Source organism: Oryzias latipes, chromosome 5 (genome assembly GCF_002234675.1).
Source record: "Oryzias latipes chromosome 5, ASM223467v1".
Taxonomy (NCBI): domain Eukaryota; kingdom Metazoa; phylum Chordata; class Actinopteri; order Beloniformes; family Adrianichthyidae; genus Oryzias; species Oryzias latipes.
This window is the reverse complement of record NC_019863.2, coordinates 1,637,485-1,658,616: the sequence shown is the minus strand read 5'-3', so window position 1 is coordinate 1,658,616 and position 21,132 is coordinate 1,637,485. Positions and strand designations below refer to the sequence as shown.

The 21,132-nt window shown below is 40.1% G+C and overlaps 1 protein-coding gene across 2 annotated transcripts; it reads left to right on the top strand.

Annotated features, from left to right (window-relative positions):
- The first annotated feature begins 8,953 nt into the window (after positions 1-8,953).
- LOC101161708 (la-related protein 4) lies at positions 8,954-20,948 on the top strand. 2 transcript variants are annotated; one of them, XM_004086146.4, is made up of 14 exons: positions 8,954-9,161; positions 12,163-12,301; positions 12,733-12,934; positions 13,659-13,795; positions 14,022-14,125; positions 14,902-15,012; positions 15,765-15,818; positions 16,342-16,569; positions 16,989-17,089; positions 17,205-17,250; positions 17,354-17,509; positions 17,605-17,696; positions 17,968-18,118; positions 18,393-20,948. In XM_004086146.4, exons 1-14 carry the CDS (start codon positions 9,159-9,161, stop codon positions 18,747-18,749), a joined length of 1,881 nt encoding a protein of 626 aa, XP_004086194.2. In that variant the 5' UTR covers positions 8,954-9,158; the 3' UTR covers positions 18,750-20,948. The 2 variants fall into 2 exon arrangements, with proteins under 2 accessions (XP_004086194.2, XP_020557102.2); XM_020701443.2 differs by lacking the exon at positions 8,954-9,161 and adding an exon at positions 9,373-9,700.
- Positions 20,949-21,132: the final 184 nt, after the last annotated feature.

Below are 21,132 nucleotides of genomic sequence, written 5' to 3'. Positions count from 1 at the left end.
GCTTTACCAGTAAGAATACCACAGCATAAGTTTAATTTATGGAATAAAAATATATCTAGATTCATTTGGAATGGGAAAAAACCTAGGATAAGGTTTTCCACCCTTCAGTTATCAAAAGACAGAGGGGGGTTGGCATTACCAAATCTCAAAGAATATTTTTATGCAGCACAGCTGAGACCATTAGTCTGTTGGTGTGTACCAGAATATGAAGCAAGGTGGAAAGAAATAGAGATTAAAAGCTTAAACATACCAATACAAACGATTATAGGAGACGCTAAATGTACTGACTATGACCAAAGTAATGTTGACTTAATTACATCCTTCACAATAAAACTATGGGAAAAAGTAGTTAAAGAATACAAACTTCAAAAGGAAATAAAAATACTCAGTTGGATTGCTTATGATCCAAAATTTCAACCAAACCGATATGATTCAACATTTAGACACTGGATAGACAATGGCATAACTGCATGGTACTCTATTACAAAAGACGGAAATCTACTTAGCTTTAGGGAATTAAAAAATAAATTTGGATTGGGAAATCAAGATTTGTTTAGATATCTACAAATTCAGGACTTTTATACAAGGGAAATTAAACCTAACCTAGAACCTAAAAAAAGATACAGTATAACTAAAGTAATATTAGACGCTTATAAAAACAGTAAAACAAGGGTTATCTCATCTTTTTACCGTTCTTTTACTGAAAACAGGAAAAGTTCATCATTTTACATTAAAAGTAAATGGGAATCTGAGCTTAATCAAAAGATTACAGAAGAAGACTGGTTTAAAATGTGTCTCACACAGTGCTCTTCTACCAGCTCTCAAATATGGAAGGAATTTGCATGGAAGAATCTCACACGGTATTTTATAACGCCCCAAATCAAAAGCAGACAACTAAAAAATCTACAGGCTTGCTGGAGACAATGTGGGGGTCAAGAAGGGAATCATACTCATATTTTCTGGTCATGTCCTAAATTACTATCTTTTTGGAATGATGTAACAACTGTCATAAAAAATGTTATTGGATATCACCTGCCAAACGAGTTTACAACTCTGTATCTGGGTAATATTGAAGACTCTGTACTGAATGAAGATGTTTACCTAGTAAGGATATTACTCTTGGCAAGCAAGAAAACGATAACAAAAAAATGGCACAAAGTAGAGCCCCCTGGAAAAGATGACTGGTTGAAGATCATATGGACCATTTACTCAGTGGAAAAATTGACATTTCTACTCAAATTAAAATTAGACGTTTTCAAAAAAAAATGGAAAAAATGGTACAACTATATGGAAAACCAATAAAAGGTTTAGAGGATTTCGTGTAGGTATTAATAAAAAAAAAAAAAAAAAAAATGTAATAACAATAAGAAAAACAGCCCAATTGCAGTTAGTTATGTCTGTTCTGTTGTTTGTTGTGGTTGCTGACCCGTGTATGTAAATGCTGACAACTGAAAACGTTCAATAAAAACAAAGTAAAAAAAAAAAAAAAAAAAGAAAATATTTCGAGTGAAATGGCCGAGCTCGGGTACAGACGATCCTGGCTCCTCACATCAGTATCCCACCAATCCTGGCTGCGACTCCGCACCATCAGGTTTCTCTGTACCGACTTGGCTAACACTGCTCCACAAAACGCCATGGCAAAAACCTTGCTATCCTCCTTTTTAATTTTCTTCTTAAAATGAGAAGATTGTAATTGTGCTGGCTCCTTTGTGAAAATAAATGTAATTGAAATCCATTGCTAACGTTAGCTAATTCCGCAAACAACCAGTGACGTTGTTCACCGTTGAGTACTCTTCTGCACATGCGGGGCACTTCTGGGTCATTTCACGGTCACACAGGAGATCACAAAAGTTCACATTTAATTGGAAATGTGAACGGCCTTGCAAAAAAATCGTTTACTGCTTCACGTTTACTGTTTCCTTCAGAACTGGAACCAAGAACCAGAAATCTGATGCGGTCTCTCTGCATTATTCCTTTGACTCTGACTTCCTTTGTACCAGAAGCAATCCTGCTTCTCCCTGTGTCATTGCTGCGTCACCCGGGACACAGAATCAGTGGTGAGAGAAGTTCAAAGTCAAAAACCATTGAACCCAAAGGCTCCCAGATGTTAAAGTTATTTTTTAATGTCAACCTGTTTTTTTTTATGATGATTTAATTGTTGATATAAAGGATGGTGACCAATTTTCCATTAGCAGCAGTTCATTATCTTTTAACTTGTTAAAAAGATACTTTAATAAAGTTGCTGACAACGTATAACTGCAGAAAAACCATAGTAGATATCTGCTCAGCTCTGGTTGTGGAGTTAAAGACATCTAAACAGATGTGCTGGTTTCATCGTAGAAGAAGAAGTTCATGGCTGTTCGCAGCTCCTCAAACTCCAGGTTACTCAGGAAGCTCCTCTGAAGCTCCGCCTCTTCCGCTGTTCTGTTGCTACCTGATCTGTAATGGCTACCTGATCAGTCTGCGCATGTGCAAATATTATGTCACTTCCTCTTAGTGACCAACATTGCAACAGCGCTTGAGGAGAAAAAAATCTGTGCCGCTATGGTTTTCTATTATCACAGTGTTTGGCAGGCACGTAGGGCCCTTGTACAATGTGTGTGTTTAAAATATTACCATCTGTATTAAATTTGATTCATGTTGATTATGCCTGTACACATTGTGCCAACTTTTATAGTCACCAGAGTTTTATTGCTATGATGTTTTTTTGGTCTGTGATAAAGTTGACACAGTGTGGTGTTTCTTCTGTTCTGTTTCCTGACTGCCTCTGTGTTTTGCAGGTCAGCTGTCGCTCCTCCTGGATGGCCCCTCCCTTTCCTGCCTGGTCTTCTCTGTGGAGGAGTGCACAGCTGCCTTCACTTTGCAATCATGCTTATTTAAGTTGATGCTACTCAGTCCTCAGTGTCGGTGCGTCCCTGTTAAGTCAGTGGTTTTCCTACTCAGCCGACACTGAGGTCTGTTTTTTTCCTTTGGCCTTTTTCTGAGCTTAGTTGTTCCCTTTTTTGCCTTTTGCAGTTTTCCCTTTCTTGAGGAGTTTTTTGTGGTTTTGTGATCCCACCTTGTGGCACTTTCTGTTAGTATTAAATCGCTCCTAAGCGCATTCCTGAGTCTCAGCCTGATTCATATCTGCACTTGGGTTTCCGTCCCTCCAGCCGTGAGAAAAGTGAACAGATACATGTTGACAATAATTTCTTTAAAAGTGACAATTGTGTCACTTTCATCTACACAGATATCATAGCTGAGTAGTTATACATTAGTATTTTATTTAAAAATTTCACTTAATTTCCGCATTGCTTAAAGGACAAATAAAAGTGTTTAGGGTGCCCTTTTCCAGCTTTGAGCCCCTGCCCCTCTAAAATCCTGTGCACGTCCCTGGTGTTTGGAACTGCCTGAAACCTGCAGCTGCAGTGATGAGGAATCCCAGTGATGAGTTATACAGTGCGTTTTAGTTTTGATCCTTTTAAGACCTAAAAAGGATATTTACAATTACAGCATTTTAAAAATACATACAGGATCTCACACATCAGACAGAAATGAACTTGTCGTTAAACGACGATGCCAGGAGTCCAGCTCTGAAAAAAATGACAAAGGAGCAAAGAAAACAGATTTGATTTGATTTGTACGACGGAGTTTTAGGGCCAGTTTACAAAAAAAATATTTTTTTTGATTACGAGTTTTATCTCGTAAATTTACGAGTTTATATCTCATAAATTAACGACCAAAGTTTTCCGTTCATCGGAGCCTGGCTTGAAGATGAAATATGTGGAGCCTTTTGTGAAGCTTTATTTCCGGATAGGTTAAAAAAACAAAGAGATTCTGAACGTTTTGGCGACTCAAAATCAGATTATTGTCAGTGGAGCCGTCTTTCCGGGGTTCGGTGTCGGTAAAGCGGAGTGTCATATGTAAAATAAGGAGCTCAGAGACACGTTTGGGTGTAGAGGACCGCTGCAGCCTTTATTCTCCTTTTCATTCACAAACCCTGAAGTTCATCTGTCACATTATGTCATGAACCTGTCATCCGAACATCAATGCGGAAGTTAACAGTGTTACTAACGCCTCCTCGTACATGAAACGTCCTGTTTCAGCATAAAACAATAAAGAGGAATAAAAATAGTCTGTTATATTAGCATTAGAACGTTGAAAATGCCAAAAGGGGCTCCTCCTAAGACGGAAGCGTCACTCAGACGTAGAGATCTGGTCTTTGGTAGAAGAAATGATTCAGGTGAACAGCTGCAGGGACACCGACGGCTTCACTGGGCTGCAGAGATCCTGGAAACCACCCATCAATAAATAAAACATTAATACATTGTAAATCAAACTAATGAGCTTCCAAACAGTTGGAACGTTATCAATAAACATTTAGCTTACCTGATCAACTAAGTTTAGTCGGTCTGCTCTGCTGCTGCGCGGCGTTCACTTGCTGCTGCTCTGTTACATGCTCACTTCCACTTTAATTTCGTAAATCTACGAGATTTTTTCTCATAAATTTACGACTTAAAATCTCGTAATTTTACTTTTTTTTTTTTTGGTGGCCCTAACACTCAGTCGTAGATTTGTTATTGCTGAGAGCACATATTTTATTTTTATTTCCAGTCTTTGTTTTTTTCTGCAGCACGTTTATATTTGTATAATTTTGATAGGATATATTCTGATGGAGAGCAAAATGTTATGTTATTTAATGTTGAAATGTACGGAAGAGTACAAGGGCCTTGGAAAAAAAAAAGGGCATAGAAATTCTGACTTTAATCTCAGAATTCTGACTTGAATCTAAAAAAATAAATAAATTCTGAGATTAAAGTCTAAATTTCTATGGCCTTTATTTTCCTTTTTCCATGGCCCTAATCCTCTTCCGTAGAAATGTATTTATTCTGTATTCACATTTTGTTTTCATTCATTAAAGTTAAAAGTTTTAAAAGTTTATCTTAAGAGTGTTCAATAAATGTTTCTCCTGTTCAGCAGAACCTATAGCATGTTCTGGATTTTGGAGCCCTGTGCCATTGAGTTTGACACCTCCGTAAAACCAGTTGGCTCTATGAAATTCTTGCTTTTGTCAATTGTTTTGTGAAATGGCCAAATAAAAATAGGGAACACAAAACGATGTGGTTGATTGGGGTGGGGGTGGGGGGTAGGTCCTGGGGAATAAAGGCCCGTACACACCGGGACGAATATTCGCCAGGCGTTATTCGCCAGCGTTTTTCGCCACGTTTTTTGTGTTCACACCCAGGCGATTTTCGCTGACGATGAGCCGAGCGAACATGCAATTTCATTCCCTGACATTAGATGGCGCTTAATGTAAACAGAAATACTCCTGTACACAAGGTGGCGCTGCGCAACTTTACGCTTCTTAAAGTCGCTTTTCACTCAGAAGAAGAGAGTAAGTATTTACGCGCTTGTCAGAATAATACAAAGGAAACATGAATATTTCAAGCACCAGTAGCTCCAACTGGTGCTTGGTTCAGGGATATTTTAGAATGTCCGTCATTATTTCTTCGCGGCAGTGTAGACGCTACTTGGCGTCTATCTTCTTCGCTGGTATGTGTGCTCAGCAAGGCAGTTTTGTGTTTGAGCGCCCCCAAGTTGTGTTTTACTGTAACTTCAGAGGCTCAAGACACGTGTGCAAAAGCGCCATTCTCATTGGTCGAATAGATTTCGACGCGAGGCGTCGGAAAAAAAAAACGAACCCGAGGCGTTTTTTTTTTTTGACGCTTTGACGCGTGGCGTTTTTTCGCGTCGGTGTGCACACTCTCGTTGGTGCCCTTTGTTTAGTCACGAGGCGTTAAACGTCGGCGAAATTCGTCCCGGTGTGAACGGGCCTTAAGACTTCGGTAAAGTTATAGTTTTGTGTTGGATATTCCACAGACAGTCAGCGTGGATCTCCAGTGGGGTCTCTTAGGGGCCGTCAACAAATTAACAAGTGCATAAGATGGAGAAGATTTTAGATAAAACTCAGGACTAAATGCTTTGCAAAAAGAAATAAATGACACACCAAATTATTATACAATCAGAGATGCTAAATATTTTATATCAATTTTAATGTTAAAATCTCAGCATTTGGAATATGAATTCTGTTCAGTTTCCAGCTCCCAAACCAGTTGACCCAAAGAGACAAAAGCTACGCCAAATTGTGATACTGACATTCTTACATCAGACACACCAATTTATTTTGCAATCATACATGATACAAAATTTATATGAATTTTATATTAAAATTCCAGCGGTTCGCTCATGATATCTAGTGATTTTTTTCAATAGCTCTCAAACCACATGACCCAAAAAGATACATGATGAAACACAAGGTGAAGCATATGCCGAATTGTGGCACTGACATCCCATCATCAGACACACCACCTTATTCTGCAATCATAGATGATACCAAATATATAAGAATTTTTATATTACAATTCCAGAGATTCCTTTTATTTTGCAGTCAAAGTTGCTAAATATTTTATATAAATTTTGTATAATTCTTGATACAAATTAATTTTAATAAAATCTAAAATGTATACCTTGTTTGTCACCAGTTTTTATCCTTTATATTCTTGTGTAAAGATAGAAACCGTATCTTTAGCAGACATCGGTTTTCTGTCCATTAAGTGTATTACAGGGGTGTTTAGCTACAGGCCTTGAGGGCCGCTGTCCTGCATGTTTTGGGTGTTTTCCAACTGAAAAACAACCCTGATAAAGATGACTGTCTTACAAACAGATTTGTTCAGATAGACTTCGCCTGCGAACTGCTGACATTTTATTAGAAAAATTCATATAAAATATTTAGCATCTTTGACTGCAAAATAAATTGGTGTGTCTGATGTAGGGATGTCAGTACCACATTTTGGCATAGGTTTCATCTATTTGGGTCACGTGGTTCGAAAGCTGTTAAAAAAAGGAACAGAATTCATATGCTAATTGCTGGAGTTTTTAAATAAAAATTCATATAAAAATTTTGTGTGTATTAATATTTAGCAGTCATAATTCGGCAGATATTTGGAATCATAAGGTCACATGGTTAGGAAGCTATTGAAAAAACAAAAAGTTAACTTCAAACCAGCAATCTATGATTGCAAAACTTTTGTTATTAAAACATTGCAAAATTAATAATATTGTTTAGATACCACATTAGGAAATGTTTTATAGTCATTTATTTCTTTTTGCAAAGCATTTAGCCTTGGGTTTTATCTAAAAACTTGAGTCCATCGAGGAGGTGGCAGACAGGAGGATGTTAGCTAAGCTAACATCCATCATGGATAACCCCTCCCACCCCCTGCACCAAACTGTAGAGGCGCTGACCAGCTCCTTCAGCACAAGACTGTTGCACCCTCAGTGTAAGAAGGAGCGCTACCGCAGGTCATTCCTCCCCACAGCCATCAGACTGTACAACACCGTGTCAAAGTGACACTCCACGTTCCCAGGGGTGTTTTTTCTGTTTAGTCATTGATTCATTTACTTTTGTTGTAGTTTTTGTTTTTCAATTTTAAATTGTTTTTTGTTCCTGAACAGTTGTTTGTTTTTGTTCTTGGTGTGAACTTCATTAGTTATTTCTGTATTTTGAAAAAATTTGTAATGTTTTTTTACAGTTTACGTGTTTTGCAGACCGCATGTTTTTTACACTTTTGCAGCTGTATTTATTTAATATTTAATATTTATTTCTTTACTTAATAAGAATCTCATTTTTGATAATAATTTTTCATAATAATTTTAGTAATATTTTTAATTATCTAATATAAATGTAATTTGTGATGTCCTTTATTGATGTTATGTTATATAGATTATTTCTGAATGTCGTGTTGCTGCCACAGAAATTAAATTTCCCCATTGTGGGATTAATAAAGTCATCTATCTATCTAAACTCTTTTCCATCTCATGCACTTGTTAATTTGTTGACGGTCCCTAAGAGACCCCACTGGAGATCCACGCTGAATGTCTGTGGAACATCCAATCTAAAACTATAACTTTACCGCAGCTGGAATAAGTCAGTGTAGCGAAATTGTTATGTTTTTTACATGTTCTTGTTGAATGTTTATCCTCTTGGAGGACATATGTAAAGAGGATTAAGATTAACATCTGTTCAAATTAGTCACATACATTTGTGCAGATTATTGATCAAGTTCTTATTGATCATCATCAGAAGATTGTTCCACTATTGCGCACCAGCTGTCATGTAGAAGTTTTCTTCACTGTTCCTCCTCAATGACAACGCTGGACACGGTATTCTCGAGAACAGATGCGCGTTTTAATGTCTTCAAGAAAACTACAGAACAGAGTTCTACAAAACCCTTTAGACTTCACATTTACAACAGAAAATGCTTAACAAGTTAACTACCTCGTGGCTGCCTGTGGTATTGGTTCAATTACCAGTCTGTACACAACTTTTCACAGCTGGTTGACTCCTGTTCTGCTCTTTGCATGGACCTTGGTTCAAAGTCTATCATGATGTGGGAATAAACACATCAGCCCGATATAAAATCCCCCGAGTTCTCGGGAACTCTCGCGTTATTTGCGTATATATTGTATTTCTACACTACTTCATACAACAGAGGAATACAATTTAGTATTAAACAGAATAAAAGCAAACAAAACACAATTTACACATTTTAATAACACAATTGTCAACCAAAGGTATTTCTCCCTTTAAGCAAAAAATAAACAAACCTTATAACCTATTCAGCGACACTCAGTTATGTTTTTTACGTCTTCATATGTAAAGAAGATTAAAATCTGTTCAAAGTTAGTCAGACGTTTCCAATCCAAGTGCAGATTATCGATCATCAGAAGATTGATCCACTATTGCGCACCAGCCGTCATGTAACGTGGAAGTGGAATCTCTGAGTTGATGATAGTTTGGAATTCGGTTTCTCAAGAACTCACAGAAGCTGCCGTTAGACCCGGCGGGCGGGCGGGGTGCAGCCCGCGGGGGACGGGACGGGGGGGCAGGCAGGCGGGCGGGACCAGAGACAGCTGCTACACCCGGGCGGGGAGGAGGAACGACACCGACAAACACCACCCCGAACATGAGCAGCGCCGACTGAACGGCCCGCTGGAGGACGACGATTACAGTGAATGAGCTTCGTTTGGTTCCGGACTCATCTGGACCTTTCGGCGATTTAAGGTCGTGAAGAAAAGGTCATCGGTTGAAAACCCGGCGCAAGAGAGAGGACGAAAAAATGGTGAGAGGAAGGCCTGGAGCCGACTAACTAACTACTACTGGGGTTTGTTTGTCAGAAAAGTTTGGTTCCTCCGCCGCTCATTGACGGCAACATTTGTGACACAAAAGTTCGTCTTTGTTCGGTGGTCGCGAGAGAACCGGAACCGCTTTAATGTGCGGGAGCAGTCGCCATATGTCAGTAAACGGCCAAGATAATAAGTGACAGGACGTCCGGGAGGTTTGCTAGTAGTGACTAAGTGAGCGGAACCCGGTTTGCTAAAGTCTACCGCTGCTCAGCCGTTGTTGGTCAATCTGTTGTCAGAATGACGTCGCTCTATCATCAGTCAGTAGTTTAGTTCTTGTTGAGTGAATCTACCGTTTCCGTCGCACGTGGAGCATCGAGCGCGTGCCGCTACGCTAGCTTTGGCACAACTGTTGCTGAATGACTGTCGGATTCACGTCGTCAAGTTTAAGTTACGGGAAACGCGGGTGGGTTTCGACGAACTCGGCTGCGTCGGAACCAACGCCGATGTCGTGTTCGACAGAGATGTGAGCGTTTCGGTAAGTGTGGCGTGTTTGATCGGAGGACTGCGCCACGCCACGTGTTTGTTTCTCTGAACCTGGAAGTTGGGTTTCATTGTGTCGTGATGAGGTCTGAACTTGTCGGTTCCTAAATGCGACTAAATGCAGAGTAACGTGGAGATTTGAGTGTATGCCGGTGATTACGTTTACCAAGTGACCTCTGCACATTTGTTTTGCAATGGATGGCGGCTCAAGGTGCCTTGTAAACCGCACTCATGCTTGGAGGCGTGGCTTCGGCACGTATGTTTACACGTGACTGAAATGGGCGGGTAGTAGAAGAGCCAATCGCTGCCCTGGATTGGATCAACCGCTTGACTGCATTGAAGCAGGCCTGTTTACTGGCGCTGTAACCCTACAAGCAGCCCACTGCACTTTTGGTCTGTTTAACATGTTCTTTGGGGATTTTTCCTCATGATGGAGGACATATTAAGATTAAAATTCATTCCTAAGTATTTCTTCATTCACGTTTTTTCCTTTCAAATCCGAAATACACAAAGAACACCGCCGCGTGCCGCTGTTTTTTCCTTGTCTTTTCCTCCGCGTGCCCCTGGTATAGACGATCTATGTGTAGTGAGGGTGTATACCAATCGAATAGTTCTTTTTGACTAAATTGTAATATTTTAAATGTAAAATATATAAATTATATATTAAAAAGTAAACATTAGTATACACTTTATAGTTGCATACATTAAATATACTACTTTTTGCTAACTAAATCACTTTTTTACCAGCTTAAAACATGGTGAGTCTCTTGACTTTTCACATTAATAGAATTCAAAGCTGCTTCATCTCCTGCATGCTGGACGACTGAAACTGTTTCCTGTCTGCCGTTTCAAAAGGATTAACAATGTTTTAGGTCATTCAGAACACCAAAGCTCAGACTAAACTCAGAACTAACCCACATCATCTCTGTTTTAAAGTCTTTACCCTGGTTACCAGTTAGATAAAACATTTTAGTATGCAGACTGCTGCTATTGTATGAAACCGTTGATATGTAGAACCCAGGTTATTATCATATTATCACCCCACATGTTTGACCATAATGCAGCGTGGTCTGCAAATAGATGGAGCCAACTTCCTCATCATTCTCGCCAAACTAAATTCATATTTACTCCAAACTTATGACGTTCTAATGATCCTTTTTCCTTCAACAATACGCCTATTTGATCAAATTCTCATTTGCTCTGAAAGATGTTGTTGCTCTCTGATCATCTGATCATCTTTTGATCAGCTTTCAAAGCCTTCCCAGTGGTCTTTTATTTATGAAGACATTTTTAGCCAAAACAGTCCCTCACAACCCCAATTTAACATTACTGGTGCCAAAAAAAAATCTGGTGAGCAATGTTGGAGCTATCCAGCTAAACAGTTTTGATCCAGATTTCAGCTCAGATGATGACCTTCATGGATCTATTTGTGTGCAGGTGGATGTATCAGAATAGAGCCATGCAGGGAGCTTGTGGCCCACCCAGTTATTTTCTACGTCGCAAATGGAATCTTTTTTCAAACAGCTTTTTTTATGTGTTCCTGATTATATGACTAAAGAAATACTCATTACTTCACTCTTAGCCCCATTAAATTGCTTTACATATGTCCTCCTGGATAAAAAAAAATGCAACAAGACTTATTAAAAACACCAAAAGCATGATTTTTGAGTGGAGTGGGGCTTTAAGTTATACAGAGGAGTGAAATGATATTTGGCAGAGGGATGTGTAACGTGAAATTGTGAGAGAGAAAATACTTTGGAATGTACCTCTGGTTAGCAATGACAGAGGTCAAAGGTTACCTGTAGCTACATGCACTCTAGCTGCTGTTTTGGTGCATCCTTCCATGCAGATCCTCTCCAGAGCTGTGATGTTTTGGGGCTGTTGCTGGAAAACAGACGTTTAACTCCCTCCACAGATTCTCTTTTAGATTAAGGTCCAGAGACGGACTACAACACTCCAGAATCTTGATATGCTTTTGATGTAGCCACTCCTTGGTTGCCATGGTGATGCTGGAAGATCTAGAAATGTTTCATCCTCAATGTTCTCATTGACGGAAGAAGGTTTTTACCCAAAATCTCCCCATACATGACCCCATTCATCTTTTGCTTAATACCAATCAGTCGTCCTTGTCCCTTTGCAGTAAAGCAGCCCCAAAGCATGATGCTTCCACCCCCGTGCTTCACAGTGGGTAGGGTGTTCTCTTAGTGCAACTCGGCACAAACACAAAGAGTGGCATTTATGCCAAAGAGTTCCACTTGGTCTAGATCATCCAGATGTTCTCTAGCAAGCAATAGATGAGTCTGGTGCCTTTCTAGCTCTGCAGGGTTTTGGTATTTTAGTAATGCAATAGGTCATTAAATACTTCTAATCTTAACCACTACTAAAGAAATCAAGTTCTCAGATGTTTTAGTCTGTGGAAACTATAAGCTAAACCAATGTTGCTTTTCGCAATTGCAGGTAACAACCAAAGAAGCAGGTCTCAACCCTAATGCCAAAGTTTGGCAAGGCATCCCAGTCCAGCAGAATGAAATCCCAGTGGAAGCAGAGGATAGTCCCTGGTTGCAGACTTGTCCTCCAGCTTCTGACATGACTGAAGGTACAACATGCATCAGTTGTAACCCATTTAAAAATGATGGTATAATGGAGCACAATTCCATCTCTTCCTAAAGTGTACAGCTGTGTAAAAGCAGAGGTGGTGTCAGAGGAAATACAGAGGATTCTCTAGATCTGCTTACAGTAATTACTGGTGGGTGTGGTTTATGTAGAAATTTTAACTCCTTTATTTGGGCGTATGCAGAAGACTCTGTTTGTTTAAAACACGATGGTAATCTGAAAATCCCTCCATCCTGCTTCAGAACCCAATGAATGCCTTTCAGGGTCACAGGGTGCTGGGACCAGCCCAGCTACAGTTGGGTGAAGGCTGGGTTCACCCTGAACTGGTCACCAGTCTGTTGCAGGGCTGATCTGAAAATGCTGTCATGTTGAAATCTGTTCTTTTATTCTTCCTCAAATGTTCTCTTCACAAAGGTAAAGGATTCTACTCAGACCATGTGAACATCACAGAGGACCACTCCCCTGAGTATGACGGTGACTCGCCTGACACGGAGTGTGTGGTTTTCAACTCTCATGGTGAACCTGCAACAGACCTGGAAGTTTCTAAGGAACAGCCAATGACGGAAGAGAATTTACGACAAGCACTCAAGTGTCGGCTTGAGTCTTGTTTTAGTAGGTGAGTATTTGGTTCAACTTTCTCAAGGTAAATGGCTTATGCTTGTGTAGCACTTTTCTGCCTTGGTTGAGGCCCAAAGTGCTTTACAGTGACAGTCCTGTTCAGACACTGATGACTGTGGTCAGACTCCTCCGTGCCGTGGTCAGTCTGCCTGAGTCACATACATTTCAGATTTTTGTTTTCATCCTATAATTCTAGACTTATTTTTCTATGAAGGTTTGAACTCTGAGAGTTTAACGAGAGAGAAAAGTGTGAACATGTTCATTTCTGAGGATAGTGGAAGTTTGTAGTGAACAAGAAATGAGGGAACCCTGTTTTTAAAAACAACCAAATGGGGTTTTTGAGGCCTCATATGAGACAATGGCTCTAAAAGCCTTTTAACCTGTTTGATCAGGATATAAAATTTACTGTTGATTGACGTCAGCAACCTTTGCATTTGGGTGCATAATGGGTGTTCTGGTGGTCAATTGGAGTTGTAGGTAACCCCTATGCCTCCATACAAGTCACTACTAACTGATCAAAGGGGACTTGTTTTTATTTAAGCATGTTTAGGTTAATTTTTCCTTAAATAGGCTAAATAAATGGTTGGGTCTCAATTTCTTTATTATTGATGATATTATTGATTTTCAGTAACTTAACATTTTACTGTCTCTTTTTAGAATATGCCAATAAATCACATGAAATTAGATGAAAATTGTTGATGGAATATGTTGTTTGTTTGCAGGGAGAATCTGTCTAAGGATCTGTACCTCATATCCCAAATGGACAGCGATCAGTTTGTTTCTATCTGGACTGTTGCTTGTATGGAGGACATCAAAGCTCTCACCTCTGACACGGACCTAATTCTGGATGTACTGAAAGGTACCGGTGCTGCTGCACTCACCATGTTGGTTTATTTCAGCATTTTGTTTCCTCCAAACGCTTGCTTATCAGTGATTTTAAGAAAATAAAAACAAGTTTGGATCTTTGACTCTGAATGGACAATACTCCACGCAGAAGCTCAGTAAAAACCTTCTTAAAGGACGTAATGTTTTATTTACCCAATGCACATCCACACCAAAAATAAAACAGTTTTTTTTTAATGTAGCTTCTCCTATGGTGCAAGTTGATGAAGCTGGGAAGAAGGTTCGACCGAATCACAGCCGCTGTGTTATAATTCTCAGAGAAATCCCAGAGACTACCCCAGTGCAGGTATGATTACACCCATCATGTACTCTAACAACTCCAACGCCGGCTCTACTTGTTTTCTGCCATGGTGCAGAAAGTTTGCTGCTCTGCACAAGACACAGCAACTTCCTGTATTTGACTTTCTTAATTAAAGGACCTATATCATGCTTCACTTCAGCCTGTCAGAGTAAACTATATCTGTATCTATAGTAAGCCTTTGGCACACTAGAGAACAGTTTTTGATGACATTAGTCATTTTCCTACCAGGAAGTAAGACGACTCGATCTCCGAGGCTCCGCCTTTCTCTCCATTTCACGACGTCGACCTAAAGCCAACCTCTGCAGCGTGTCTGCGTTTCTCCCACAAAAACAAACAACATCCAGACTTTTGCAAAGATGGGTGTGATTATTTTGCATATAAAAGAGAAGCTTTTAGCCGATCACTGCTAGCTCCACGGGGAAAAGGTGTGTGTGGGTGTTAGCCTGGGGGCGGGGCTGGCAGGGAGAGGGGCTGTTCCACACTTTATGATGTCACAATGCGATGACCTGCTTGTTTTCGTGGATTGGGAGGAGCTGGTGCTCAGAGAGCAGGTTTATAGAGGAATACTCAGAAATGTGTGAATGAATCAAAATACAGCTTTACAATACATGATAATCCCCTTAAAAGCTCAAAAAGCTGATTTTGCATGAGATAGGCCCTTTAAAAAAATAAGGTCATGGTCAGCTGATCAAATATTTAGAAATGTTGTCCTATTTTCTGAAATGGAAATGTTATATTTGTTCCTTAAATTATTTTTGCAGGAAGTTGAAGCTCTATTTCAGAGTGAAAACTGTCCAAAAGTGTTGAGGGCTGAGTTTGCTCACAACAGCAACTGGTACATTACATTTCAGTCCGATCTGGATGCACAACAGGTATGTTTGTTTGTTGACTGTATTTCAGCTTTTAGCTACTGCTTTTATGAGCCCGTCTGTACAAGTGAAACACATTTTTCATTTCGTTTAGGCTTTCAGATGTGCATAAAATAATGTTTAGCACATTAGTTTTATGTTGTTGTGTATATCATATCATTTTATGGATTTATTCCCTTTGTAGCAGTTGTGCAGATAGAATAGAATGCCTTTATTGTCACTGTGCACATGTACAATTTGCATCATACGCGTATACAATGAAATGAAAAAGCTGCTCACTATTCAGTACTTGCATGCATAGAAAATAATTTCACAGAATAATAGAATAATAAAATAATTTCACAAAATGAAGAATACAATATACCAAGTTCCAAAAAAAAGTACAAAGGTGCAAAAGGTGCAATAGAAAATAGAAATTTCCACAGAGAGGTAGTAGTTATAAACAAACAAAAAAAACAGTTATACCCATGGTGGCAGAGGTATATTGCACTTACTATATTGCACACTGATGGGAATGTATTGCACATAATGAGATGGTGTTGACATGATGAGATGAGCATAGTGAAAGAGGGAGACATGGGGGTGGAGTGCATGTGGGAGTTCAGGATGGTTATGGCTTTGGGGAAAAAACTGTTTTTAAGGCGGTTTGTCCTTGATGCAGCCACCAAGAAGGAATCTAGAGTCAAACAAGCAATGTTTGCAGATTTAAAAATGACTGTGTCTAAATGCAAATGTTTTTTATTCATCTTATTCAGGCTTTTAGATACTTGCGAGAGGATGTGAAAATGTTTCAGGGGAAACCGATCATGGTGAGTAACAGTTCCACTGAGCTTTAATCGAAGCGTAGACCTCTGCCGACTTTAATGAATGGAAGTGCAGCTCAAAACAAGGTTTGGCAGACTTAGACTGTGTCCCAGAGACTCCACGGCTAAACTTTAGCCGTCAATCACTTTGGAATGTGAATGTGTAAAACTCCATAAGCTCCGGTCAAATCCAGCATCTTCCTGGTCAGACCTTAACAGAAAACTGTAAACATGTCCTGAAGTTCCTTTGAAACCCCCTGTGATGATCAGTATCGCGCTTGGAAGGACCCATATGCACTGGTGCTACCTAGGATGAACTTTCAACAACCTTCTCTGTATTTCTTCCTGTTTTTCTGCCGTACCCCCCACCCCATCTTGTCCCCCCTCTTTCTTTTTTTCTTTCTTTCTAGTGAGTTCAGTGTTTCATGGCCTCATGACCGTGAGATTATGAGATCTGAGGGGAGTAAAGGACCATGAGATATCAAATCAATTGATCACAACTCTCATTAAAACAGATTGTCTTTTTTAGGCTCGTATAAAGGCTGTAAACACGTTTTTTGGAAAGAACGGCTTCCATGCCATGGATTCAGTGATGTACCAGCAGCAGCAGCAGCAGCAGCCGCCGCCGCCGCCGCCTCAGTGCGACTCTCCTGTCTTCATGCAGCAGATATTCAACCCTCAGCAGCAATTCCCTGTTTATCCTGTTGTGTCTCCTTCCTGGAACGCTGCAGTCGTTCCTCACTTTGAAATGCCACTGGTGAGAAAAGTCTGTTTAAAGTCTAAAGGTGAAACTTTCTCAGTGGAACTGCGTGGGACATGTCCTGTCCTTGTGGCTTCTTGTTCATTTACTTTCTCAAATGTTGGCAGTTCTGAGTGTTGGTTTCTGACCAGCAACACATTTCCGCCGACTTGAGTTTGTAATGGTATTTAGTAGGACCGTGTTAATTCTTTCTTTTTGAATCTTCACGTTTTGAGTCATTCGTTTAGCACGGACACTGGGGGTTTTTACACCATCAGTCCGATCTGTTTGATGTTTTAAGTATCTCTGCTTAAAACCCAACAGTAACTCTCACGATACCATGTCATGTCAGACGAGAAAGATAATCCCAGAGTGATGATAAATGGTTCATCTGTGATGGGACTTGCACACATTTAGTTTCATCTCTGTTGCTTTAGGCTCCTTTTCCTAACAGTGGCTTCAGGAACACCTACAGTGGTGCAGACGCCTACAAAGCAAACTCCAGCGCCGTTAACGGCCACCGCCCCAGTAGGAGTAGGTATGTAAATCAGTCATTCTAACTCATTCACTTCCATTGCACAGATCTGTTGAATTCTAACACTCGATAACCTACGGTCCTTATAACAAATTACCTTTTGGATTTCTTTCTGTAGAAGAGGCATTCGCAGAAGCATGAGAAGTGAAGATGAGCATGTTAAGGTAGGCTTGTTTTTTCTTCTCTTTAGCATAGAAAACCTTCTCCTGTTGTAGTTGAGACTTAGCATTTTTTCCTGTTTTCTTTCCCCCCAATTAAAATAAATAGAGACTCGTCCCTGTTCTGGAGGAAAAGTCTCCAAAGTTTGACTTTGAAGCTTCCAGCTTCCCTCCTCTTCCGGGATCTGTGGTCACAGTGCAGGAGCAGTCTGTGGCAGAGGTGCGCCTATCCGATGTCGTACGTGGCACAAAGGTTACAACCAAGGTGATTCACACTGTCCTTTAAAAACAGTTTTTACTCTTGAAAAAGGTTTGCAAATGTAAAGGGGAGCATCCACTGAAACATCTTCTGTGATGCAGGCTGTGAGCCACGACGTCGCTGTGATTCAAAACCCAAAGCGCTCTGAAAAAGCCGCCAGCATCCAGACTGCTGTCCCACGACCAGAAACAAGGTAACACAAAGCTTCCACTCAGTTCTACATAACAGATTCAGAATAGACATGTTTATTTCTATATAAATGTTAAACAGATTTATAAAGAAATAAAGATCATGTTTGACATTGGGTCTGAAGAACGGCCTCCTGTGTTCCAGAAAACCAAAACAGATTAATAATCATACAAATCAATATTGATTGATCACCATTTTATGGACTTTAGATTATTGAACATGTTTTTGTTCAACACAAGTGCAGCTATAAAGATGACTTGTCATTTTCCAATCAGCCCCTCACTTGCAAAAGAGCAGGACAGCGACCCTCCTGTCCTGAAGAAGGAGAACGTGTCTTTGCAGACCGTTCCTCCAGCAGCAGAACGGGTCTCCGACTCGTCCAGCCAGGAGGTGACCTCACAAAAACCTAATGCAACACCTGAACAGGTGAGGGGGGGGGGGTCTACGGTCACACTGTTCATTTTCATTACATTTTTACCCCCACACTATTTTTAAAGAAATGTTTGAAATTTGTTGCAAGTAATTAGTACACAGAATTCTGAGCAAAAAATAAGAGAGAAAAGTCTAAAATATAGACCCAGTGTAGTTTCTGTTCACAGCTGATCAGTGAAAACGTGTTTGGATGACTTTAGTCTTTGCTCTGCAGATGTTGAGCCAGGATTTAGTTTCATTCATTGGTGATTTCTCTTCTTCTAACTAGGAGCCAAAGAAGCTCAGCTATGCACAAGTGTGTCAGAGGCCGGCTAAGGAACCGCCCCCAGCACAGACTCCCTCTCCCCCCCCTGCAAACCCTCCATCCAGTCAGCCTCTGCAGGAGCTCAAGGTCAACACAGTGGAGGAAGGTCCACTCGGCTCCAGGCAAACGTCAGAGAAAGGCGGCGATAAAAGGCCCCACCGCAAACCGTCACACAGCCTGAGAGAAGCTCCCGCCAGAGGAGGAGCGTCTGCCCCGAGGAGGCGGGAGCAGCAGAAGGGCTTCAGTCACAGCAAACGGTTCCCCCCTCAGCAGGGATCCAGACTGAGTGGGAAGGAGCAGAACATTCCCCCAACCCACTAAAATGGCTTTAAAGACACTGGATGGATACAAGACGGAACCTTAAACAAAGATTAGAGCGTTATATGAATGTATAAAATGTGTACATAGAAAATCGGGTATTTTATTTGACAAGCAGAATTTAGTTTGATACTCTAAGTAAAATATAGTAGTGGGCGGCACAGGGGTGTAGTGGTTAGCACTGTCACCTCACAGTGTGAAGGTCCTGGTTGACGTGTGGAGTTAGCATGTTCACCGTGTTCATGTGTGGGTTTTCTTCCTCCCACATTCCAAAAACAGGCTCCGTAGGATGATCTCTAATTTAACCTCAGGTGTGTGTGGTCCTGGAACAGACTGGGGACCTGTTCAGGGGGCACCCCCCCCCCACATTAGCTGGGTCGGCTCCAGCAGCCTCGTGACCTGGAAAGGGTCAGCAGATGGTTGGATGTCCATGTGTTGTTTCTTACGTTCATCCAGCAGTATTCTGCCAAGCTATCCATCATTCCAACAGAGAATCATGATCATGTTTCTCATAGTGAGAACATCATTCTGTGAAGAGAGACATGATGTCCAGGACTGTTGACATGTCAGCCTGGACTTCTGTCCAATTCTGGATGGCACGTCCACCACACACATTTTGATCTCTTCAGTCTGGTTTTCATGATCATTTTATGACTTTTTAAGCTAATTTATATATATATTTTTTGATCTTAAGTAGTTTTTTGTAGGCATCTTCCTGTCCTCTTTGAGACTCAGGATGTTGAATGAATTCTGCTAAGATGTCAGTGTTTCTTAGTGGTAGCAGTTGAACTAAAATCCTCTGTCTGATGCTGAACAGGTCTATTCAGCAGAGAGCTGAAGCAGACGTACAGCAGTGTTGGTGCTTTGACCGGTCAGTCCGTGTCGTCAGGTTGCTGCATTCTGGTGATGTTTGGCCGTCTGTGATGCCCATTTAATGACCCATCTTGGCCGATGTTGCTCCTGCTCTTATGTAACATGCAGTGGCACATATTTTCAGCATGTCAGAGTGATTTTTAAAACTGTTTCTGCATGTTTGCATTTCTGTGTTGGAGGGGGGGGGGGGGGGGGCTGTAGGTATTTAAAGCTGTGCTAACATGGATTTAATATCCATGCATCATTTTGGTTTTGTGATTATTCAAATCAAATATGTAAAGTGGGTGAGAATCAATACATTTTCAATAGTTAAGCTTTTACATTATAGAAATATTAGAAGATCTTAACGTTTGGAGAAAACTTAACCTGCCTGACTTAAGCTTGTTTTATTTTTATGTAGAATGGTTTTCTTTTTTCTTTTAGCAGTGTATAATTGCTAGAATAAAGTCCTTTCTTTTTGTTAGTTTCTGTAGTTGAAGCTAATATTTCATGAATGCTGCCACTCTTTTATGGCTGGGATAAGGACTGTGTTCGCCAGAACCTGTTTGTGTATTTCTGCCCAAAAAGGTTTTTCTTTTTTTCTCCTTTTCAGTCTACATAGTAGACTGAAAATACAATCCTGAAAATGATGCTTTTAGTTTGTATTAGTCGATAAAATAAAGTGTGAGGGTCTGGAGATTCCTGCTCTCTAGTGTGAAAAGGTCTTAGGGAAAAAATAAATAAAGGTCTGATACAAATTTAGAGTGCAATGGCTAATTTAAAGTACTGGGCACCTGGAATAAATAAATGGATAGATAAGGGACCCTAAAGAAGCTAAGTCTGCTTTAAATAAATAGTAACACTTGTGTATTTAGTCATTTTGCTGTAGCTTTTTCATTGATAGCTATTTTGAATGGGACTAAGGTTTCAGATGAATGTAGTGACCACTGTGGAGCGGGTTCTGTGTGTTCATGACCTTTAAGGTTTGTTTTACCAAACTGTCTGCAGCTGTTAAAGATGCCTTTATTTTATAAACTTTTGTTTGTCTGTAAGTTATACTCTATTTGTATTTTCGCCTCATATTCACCCTCATGTTCTTGGACATTAGCAGTCATTGCAAATAGATTGTGAACATCTAGGTTTTATTTTATTCTAATGACCTCAATGGTAGGGAATTAACGGCACTTCTGTACTTGCATTTGGATCCTTACATTTAGTCTTTCAGAATATTGTTTTACAGGAAAATGCTGAATATTGCACATGCATGTTAAACCTGTTTCTGAAAAGTTTTGTCCATAGAAGTAAATATGAGGCTAACAAAATTAATATTAAACACTTTTATGGATATGACAGCTGTGGTTTCAGTGTTCATGATAATGTAAAAAAAGTTAAAGCCTGTTTAAAATACACGTCATTTACATTTTAGCTTGCGCAGACCATATTTCATTGGAGTGATTTTTTTTTAAAGATAATAAACATTTTCAAACTTCAATTCGCAGTGTTTTGTCTGTTTGTGGGCAGATGGGTGGGATTG

Coding starts and splice junctions, on each gene's coding strand:
- LOC101161708 (XM_004086146.4), top strand. Junction 15,013..15,764: donor CCGATCTGGATGCACAACAG/GTATGTTTGTTT, acceptor CATCTTATTCAG/GCTTTTAGATACTTGCGAGA. Junction 17,090..17,204: donor CACCGCCCCAGTAGGAGTAG/GTATGTAAATCA, acceptor TTCTTTCTGTAG/AAGAGGCATTCGCAGAAGCA.